General features: G+C 42.3%; 1 protein-coding gene across 1 annotated transcript; it reads right to left on the reverse strand.

The window, feature by feature from the left end:
- Window positions 1-4,107: 4,107 nt before the first annotated feature.
- Window positions 4,108-8,803, reverse strand: LOC136516792 (thioredoxin-like 2, chloroplastic). Its single transcript, XM_066510274.1, has 5 exons — window positions 8,384-8,803; window position 8,328; window positions 7,551-7,736; window positions 4,913-5,077; window positions 4,108-4,606 (listed from the first exon to the last, which is right to left on the reverse strand). Exons 1-5 carry the CDS (start codon window positions 8,566-8,568, stop codon window positions 4,469-4,471), a joined length of 675 nt encoding a protein of 224 aa, XP_066366371.1. The 5' UTR covers window positions 8,569-8,803; the 3' UTR covers window positions 4,108-4,468.
- Window positions 8,804-9,133: the final 330 nt, after the last annotated feature.

Consider the following 9,133-nt stretch of genomic DNA (forward strand, 5'->3'; position numbering starts at 1 on the left):
ACTTGAATAGTTACGGTGGTAGTAGCGGTGGATCCAGGAAAAATTTTAGGGGGGGGGGGGGGGCTGAACAACACATACCTCCAACTGCTGCTTGATCTTAAGTCTCAGCCCCACCTACACTATAGAACTTTACCTAAAAATTCATATGGGCTCCAGCAAGGGGGTTCCACTGCTCCGGTATGTGTAGGGGGGCTCGAGTCCCCCCCCTCCCACCCACCGTTGGATCCGCCCCTGGGTGGTACATTTCAAGGCTTCTTTTGAGTGGAATCACAGGAGCATAGGAAGAGGTGGAAGAACCGGAGATGTTCTCCAACTGATATTTCAACCATGCCTCTACTTAGCATGGGGCTTCTATGAATCGGTTCACTATCAAATCGTTTTTCTCCATTCATACCACAATTCTGTGGATTGTTTATGTATTAACACTAAGGGGCGAACTTAATGTATTTCAGTTATATTAGTTAAGTTTCTTATAGTAGAATATGTCAATCCAGGTTTAAGCCCTCCATTAACTTGCAGGCTTCTATTTTTTAAAATTTATTTCCGGTAATAGCTATTTTTTTAGTGGTAGGTGACATGGTTGTCTATAGTGATGTGTCTATGACGACTTCGTCAATCTTAAAATCTATCAGCTCAGTTTTTCACATGTACTGCTCAAGATGTAAGGTGTGTATTAGTGTATAAGAATGTTCACAAGGGTGAGTATGTGTATGTCTGTACTAGGTTTCGGGAAAAGCGATGTAGCACCAAGTGGTTCTAGCACCCCTGAGATACATTTGTAACGGCGACACATGCTTTGCCTATATGTATGTACCAAAATATATATATATATATATATATATATATATATATATATATATATATATATATATATATATATATATATATATATATATATATATATATATATATATATATAAGACATACTCCCTACATCTTATAAAGAGTATCATTCTAGCATTCAAATTTTGTTCCACAAAGATTGTTACTATATGTAAACATGTAGATCCCACCTAGATACTTTCTACCCTAACCCACTAAGAAAACACTATAGTTTAACTTTTTGTAGGGGCATTTGGTCATTTCCTAATTGCATTGGCACCCACTAAAAAATAATATAGACTAATCATGTAGGAATTTCACAAATATCAGTTTAATTTCGTAGGGAAAATCTAGAAGTTGTGTGTTCTAAACATAGCCCTAGAAATAGCTCTCTTCCCGGGATGGAGGGAGCACGCGTCACGTGTGGACAGAGGCTCAGCAGCCGGTTCACATTCAACGGTGACAATAACCCGTGACGGAGTGGAGAATGACATGTTAGTCAGATGACTAACCGTATTAGACGACAAAAGTCAATGGAAACCGTGGCATTGTTCAATGACGAACAGCGACACCGTTGGAGTATTGGACGAAGAGATTCATCAGGTCATCAAAAGATGAGGATCGTTTTCTTTACTAATCCAACTGTACGTTGAACCTAGTACCGAGAGGAAACGTGCACATTTTAGAGTTCTTTGGTACAAGTAATCCTCCTCCGTTGGTATGCATATGGGTTCACCCTAAACGACGAAGACGACACAATTATTATTACTTTTTTTTAGACTCAAGGATTCCCCGGCCATTTCCATTCGATGAACCGAAATACAAGCATCTGAGATATTTAGACCGGAAGACAAAAATAGATATGAAAAAACAAAGACGTGCGCTACATTAGAGTGCAAGTAATCGTCCTTCATTAGATTGCAGGTGGAGAGTATTTCAGTGTTGAATCGGCCTACTTTGTTCAAGGCGAAAATTCAACTTGGCGTGCGCACGTTCATGGAAAACACAGGTTTTTCACTTTGGTCATAGTGCCGATTTAGATCCTAATGCCTAAGAGCAACTCCAGCAGCACGGTCACCCAAATCGGGACCTCTACTTTTGATATGGGTGCTCCCCTACTTTTGTTGGCCTAATTTTTTTTGTCCAACTCCAACAGCAGCACCCATATTTAGGCCCTCAAAATCATTCTGATAAACAATGGCAGGTGGGGCGTGGTTGCCATAGACTTTCTCGGCCAAATCTGCATCTCGCCGAGGGGCGGGGAGTGACTCGCGGGCTCATTGCGGGTGCTACTCGACCGTTGGAGAAGTTGCGGGCCGGGAGACTCGCACGTCGGGAGGTCGCGGCGCCGCTATAGGAGACTGGCGTCGTCGCTGTCGCCAATGGGTAGGTCGCGAGGGCGCTGCCGTCCAGAGACTCGCGCCGTCGGGGGAGACACGCTGGTGCTATCGGGGAGGTCGCGAGCGCTGCTGGAGACTCGCGGGCGCCGCCGGGGGAGGTCGTGAGCGACCGGAGACTCGCGCCGCCATCGAGGTCACCGGGGAGATCACGAGCGAGAAAGGATGCAGAGGAAATGACGGATGGGGGCCGTGGGGTGAGCCCCCATTCTCCCACACGAATGAGGTCTGGAGGATGGATTTGGATGCCCACACCAAATTGTGGGCTCTAGTAGGGGTCTATCGGAGCTGCGTTTTTTTTGTCTAGACGCCCATATTTAGCTATAGTAGTTCAAGTAGGAGCCCTGCTAGAGTTGCTCCGACAAACTTGCCGTGCCATAAAGGCTCTGTAATCCTGCGTGTGGATTCCCATGGATAGATTAGATAATCTCTTTGCTGCTTTGCTTTCGGGTTTTTTTTTTCAATAGAAATACTCTTGTAAAATCTATCGTGCTTCATCTCATTATTTGATATATAGCAGATCGTTATATGATATAAAGAGCTCCTCTTGTTTTCTTTAAAATAAATGTTCTATAAACTGTACCTTTCCGTTCGTACAATCTAGTCCGTAAACGCGGTTTATTTGCTGTTTGAGGGGTCTCTTCGAGAGCACACTCCGAACCAAATAATTAATTTTGATCTCCCAACAGCGGTAACAAAAATACAAAATAGTTCTTTTTTCTTTTTATAAAACATGAGGGCTTTTCCTAGTTAAATATCCAATAGTCTTTCTAAAATTTATTCTCTAAATCATTATTGGAGAGTCACGTGAGTAAAATCGTTTTCTATACCTTTGTACCCTCTAATAGTTTTTCTATATTTTGTGCGCAAGACATTCTTGCTCTCTATCTTTGGCTGACGAGAAATCCAAAATAGTAGATGTCTATATTTTGGATCTCCAATTAAAGAGGCTGTTGGAGAGAATTTTTTTACCAAAATCTCTATTTCTATAAATTACGAGAGATACATTCTCTTGGAGATGCTCTAGTAATCTAACAGAATTAGATAGGAAAAACTCCAATCAAGACAGAAAGATGAGATAAAAGACTTTACATGCACTGCTCAAACGAGGAGTAAGAAGATATATAGATTATATACCTCCCTCTGTTCCACAATACTAAAAGGGTGAGATGAAAGACTTTTTATGCATCTTTCAAACGAGAGGTAAGAAGATATATGTTATTAAACTCGCTCCATTATAGAATAATACTTGATGTCTTTTTTTTTTATAAATAGTGCTCAATAGAAATTACTTATGTACTTCTATTTATTTAGTGTGGTTCACGATTATTAAGACTAAGCGGCTAATTAAAAGGAAGGCATGCAGATATACAGATCACAATCTCAGGCTGATATAGGTAGAACCTAGTGTCCAAGAGATAAAACATCAAATTAAACTTCGAAAATTTTTGGATTCCAAGACATTAATTTTTCAAGGATGGAGTGAAGAGCTACGAGACATAATTTTTAACGAAGAAAAGCGCTGAAGCCAAACAAGTTACCTTCAGTTCACGCATACTACCTCCATCCTTTAAAGAATGTAATTCAGGTTTAGTCTAAATCAAACTATTTTGAGTTTGTACTATTAAAATGTATTGCATAATTAATCGTTTGCTAAATATAAATATTTTCTATATAAATTTAATCAAACTTAACATGTTGACTTAGAACAATTTAGATTTTTTTTCTAGGACCAAGGGAGTAACAATGCTATTTGTTTTTGGTCAAGATCCTGAACTGATGTGAACTTTTATTGAATACAACAAAGTACAATCTGTTAAAATAACGGTGGAGACGTGCGAAAAAATAGTGGACTGACTACATAAAAGGGCCCACAAGGGCGCTTAAATGTCCATGGCGTCTTCACCTAAAATGATGTCAATTCTATGGTTCTTCTGTCCAGCAAAAGGTACAGTTATCACGCTATCATACACTTTTTCCCTTTCGGACTTTGTTCGGTTGTTCCCCACTCCAAGGGGGTTAAAAGGGATTGGGAGGCTAGGAATTTAAACCCTCTCAATCCCTCCAACCCCCTTGGATTGATATGCAGCCGGACAAGGTTTCAAAAATGTGTTACAATAATCCATACATCTGATCCATGAATCAAGGGTACTTAGATTCTCCTGAACTGATTGCATTAAGATCTATAGTGAAGAAAACAATGAGCAGGATGTAGAAGTGATGATGGGGAGGAGCTCATTCTCATGAATCTACCGTGGGCTAGCTTCTGCAGGTTTCTCTTGAGGGCTCGCGCTATCCAGCAACTCAACATCGCCAACTCCAACAGGTGGACCAATGCTGCAACGAGCAGTGTTGTGCATTGCAATGGCATCCTTCAGCTTCTGAATCTACAAATGCAAAATGGGATTATTAGGTACAAAAATGTGCCGAAGTAATACAATCAGAATGATTTCCAGCTCAACCATTGCAGCTTGTTCAGAAATTTGAAATGGAAAAGTGCACTTCATATTGTAGCACAATCTCGGAAATAGAAAACATAGGGGAGGGATGGCATGAAAGAAAACTTAAACTAAAGGAAAAAAAAAAACTATAGCTCACGATAACTCACAACAAACTGTGATTCACAAAAGGGATCAAATGTATAAAGGGATCACTTATCTCATTCAATATCATGCAGCAACTCACACCCATACCTTAGCTAAGGAACAGGAGAAAGCCACCAGTAGCCCATCAGCTCCGCGGTAAAAATGGAAGAAAGGAAGGACTTTGACATTCAGTCGTTTGCACATAGGTTTGTTTTCATCAAAGTTCACTTTTATAAACAATATATCAGGATTCTCCAAAGCTGTCCGGCAGAGCTGGTATCATTGAAACAGCATCAGCTTTACGACAGATTTCAGGAAATATATAAATATAAACTACAAACGCTACTCCAGGACAATCAGATGGCAGTGTAAATAGATCTACAGTGTCAGAATAACAAGTAGGTAAAGGCAAACATTCAAGAGATTAAAACATCTCTATTATGGGTTTACTATACAAGCAACTAAAACATCTCCAATATGGATTTACTCAAAGTGCACAAATATTTAGCATGAGCAAACACTTTAAGTGGCTAACTGGCTATCCCTTAGGTGCTGTTTGGTTAGTGCAGTGTCAACGCAAACGTAAGTGGGAATGAATAACGCTGCGACCTCAAAAAAGTAAGCAAATACATTCGATTGTTTGGTTCACGTGAGATAAAGCTACCAGCGACGTAAGCATTTGCGGAAGCTTGTGGGTGGTAAACGCACTGTATAGCGTGGGATCAGGTCATGCCGTGAACCGATTACAACTCAGCTTAACCAAACAGAAGTTAACGTAGATGAATACCACCGTGAACCTGTTTCTGGTGCAAAATAGTCCAACCAAACAGCACCTTAGTGTGTGCTCTTCGCTGAGGATGTGGTACTAGTTGGCAAGTCACACAGGGTTAGTAGGAATGAAGTTGTGGAAACAAGACTTTGGAAGCGAAAGATCTTAGACTTAACCGGCCCAAGGGATCAATGTTACAGAGAGGGATATCAAGGAAGATGTTAGTCATAGATTCAAAGCTGGGTGGATGAAATCGCTCCAAGCTTCTAGCATCCTCTGAAGGTGCCATAGCCCACAGAAGCTAAAGAGTAAGTTATTTAGGACAGCAATTGGTACCACAGTGTTGTGCAGTGCAGAATGCTGGCCTACCAAACAGTGGCATGTCTAGCTGCTACATGTAGCAGAGTTGCACATGTTGCAACAGATTTGTGGTCATACTAGCTAGGACGGGTCGAGATCGAAACAATAGTATAAGTGATAGGGTAGGGGTGGCACTGATTCATTGCATCTTATGTCATGCCAATAATATAAAAAGGGGCTGGGGTGGGCCAAACTTGATGTGCGATGAGGAAGTAAAGAGGGATTCAAGAAAATGGAATGAAAGATCTATCTTTGGGTGGAGGCATGTCGTAATCAGCAATCCATATGCCCAAAGCAAGACCTAGGGTATAGTTCACCTTTTACTACCTTCTTTTTTTTTTTTTTGCGGGTCACCTTTTACTACTGTTGCTACAATTATTACTACTACTACCTCATCTTCTTCATGCGATCCCCTGAGGTTTTTACTTTTTACTGGGTTTCATCTCTAGCCTACCCATAACTTATTTAGGATAAAAGGCTTTGTTGTTGTTTTAGTAAACCTTGTCAGTTGCTAGTAATCCTCCAAACTCCAAAGGTAGCTTAACCAATTCACAGTTATAAGTTATAACCATAAACTACTTAGTCCAGGCTGGAATAGAACTCTCAAGTGCAGAGTAGTTCGATGGTAACAAGTTGATAGCCAGAGCATAGGTAACCAGTTCCAACATAAATTCACAGTATACCTAAGTTAGATGACCAATGAAAATGTGATGGAAGTACGATTGTAGCAAAGACAAAAGGTCTTAACTATCTTTCAGTTGCACTGAATTTTTTCAGGAAGCTTGTCAGCTGTTATTCCTTCTAAAACTGAGAGAGCCTGTTAACCGTTCAGTTTTGCCAAAATGTTAACAAACTTGAGTTTCACATGACCTAAATGCAAATATCTATGCTCTTTCCTTTCTAAAAAGGTTCCAATACCTCCACGCGAGTATGCGACCAAACAAAGTTCTGAGCTCTCATTCTACAAATTATTGGAAACCAGTTCCACAACTCTACACTGTAGTAAAAAAAATCCAGAATTGAGGATCATATTAAGTAGTATTAGCCTAATGACAATCTTTAAAGTTGTCGCAATGGGAAATTCCAAGCACTTAACGTTTCCCCCAGAAACTTGTTACAAATTACATTGATGCAGCCTTGCAGGCGTTTCTAGATTCCATAGTATTACTATCTAATCTGCATTCTCCATCTAGATTCCTAGTATCATGCACGACCCTCTCAAGTCATGATACAACCCTGGCAATCACATTTGTGTTCGTTTATTTTTTTCCATTTAAATAACTATAATACAGAGGAGCTTATCTGGACTGGAACCTATCAAAACTAAACTTATGCATTGCTAAAGGGTGTATAATTTGACGATAAGTCTTTCCTAATCTTAGCACACCAAAATTAATGCTTTGACATACTTTTAAAGAGCTACAATGTTTCAAAAATAATATTCAATTTGTGCATCCTAAATGATATGTAGCAGGTAACAATGTAAAGTCATAGTTAACACATTAGGAATACAGCAGGTAACAATGTAAAGTCGTATTTAACACATTAGAAATATGACATGCTTCAGACAGAACCAATCAAGCATCCAGTAGTTATATTCATGATTAATGACATTACCCTTGGAAAGAGAGCCCTGCACGAACCGCACCAGGTTCCGTAGAACTCAACAATAACAAGCCTGTCTCCAGCATCTCTAAGTGCATCCAAGAACTCCACTGTGGAGTGGATGTCAATCATGTTTGGTCCAGCATTTTTCTCCCACCATTTCAGTTGCTCACCACTCTCTGGCTCTGCTGCATAAGTCTGGAATAGTCAACAAGACAAAACCATAACAATCAAACACCCTGCAGTGTAAACTAAGTAGCATAGTCCCACATGACTGAACACAGCACACAAGCCTTTCTTTAAAACATGCACGAGTTCAACCAAGCAAGAATAGCACAATTCAACTAAAATAAAGTGCAACTGAATATACCACACATCCTGGTGAACTACTTAGACATGGAGAGGGAAAAAGGTAGCACTTAACACACTGCTTAACACCAAAATGAAGTAATAAACCCAAATGAAACAAGCACCAATGCACTATATGTAATTCGCATAGTACAGTGCTTACAGTTAGTCACTGGTATGCATTTCCTTTTCACATGGCACAGCAATAGAAACAATAGTAGATTCACAACTAAACACCAGGCACTCCCAAATCTAGAACGAGGGCACTGGAAACGAAGAGGTGTAATTCAACAAATTAGTGGACTTACCTTATGAACAACTGCTCAATGAGCAATGAAACATTGAAGGCACAGAAGAAACCACGAAATTCACCTAGGATTTTACTCGCCCATAAATGGCATGGAATTGCAAGGGCTCCTCCGCGGTACAACAAGCGTATACCCTCTAATCTAGAGAGGCAATACAAAGCACTTCAGAAACGCCACAAAGGACTTAACTTGTGTCGAGTGAGCCGGCGAGGCCGGGGTTGCGGGTGAGCGGCCGCCAGGCGCGCCCGCCGCGGGGAGCCGGGCGACGAGAGCACCCAACGACACGAAGGGGACGAAGTGGTGGATGAAGAGGCGCCGGATGCGGCTGACGACGGCGCGAGGAAGCGGCGCGGAAGGAGGAGAGCGTCGGCCATCGGTGGGTTCACCGCTCCGGGCGCCCGCTAGACGGCCGCCGCTCTAGGCGCCGGCGCAGGGGGCATCCGAGTGCGGGGAGGCGGCGCGCGCGAGCGCGGAGAAGCTACGGGTGAGGAGTCGGCTCCGGCCGCCTCTCCGCTCTGCTGCTTCGTCAGGGACGGGGAGGGTGTGGTGGAGATGGGGCTGGCTGACGGATCGCGTCGGGCGTCACCGTGGATGGAAAGATTTGGGCAGCGGAAATGATGCTACACGAGAAAGCCCTGGAGACTGTCACTGGTGAGTGGGCCAGAGGTTGCATTTAGTGGATTCGATGCTCCCGAATTTGCAGATTTTGAACTACTATAATTTATATCTATCTATCTACGGTAAGCTCTCTACCGAGCGTACGTCCGGCCGGACGGGACGGATCCGCCTGTCATCGTGCCTCGTGCCTCGCGCCACGCGCTACTCTCGCCTTGCATCGCCCGTGCCTCACGCTACGTGTTGTCGCACCTCGCACCTCTCGTTCGGACTCACGATGCGCACAGCCAAAGTTCGGCCTCCGCGCTGTGGCATCGAGCTCCG

Source organism: Miscanthus floridulus, chromosome 17 (genome assembly GCF_019320115.1).
Source record: "Miscanthus floridulus cultivar M001 chromosome 17, ASM1932011v1, whole genome shotgun sequence".
Taxonomy (NCBI): Eukaryota; Viridiplantae; Streptophyta; class Magnoliopsida; order Poales; family Poaceae; genus Miscanthus; species Miscanthus floridulus.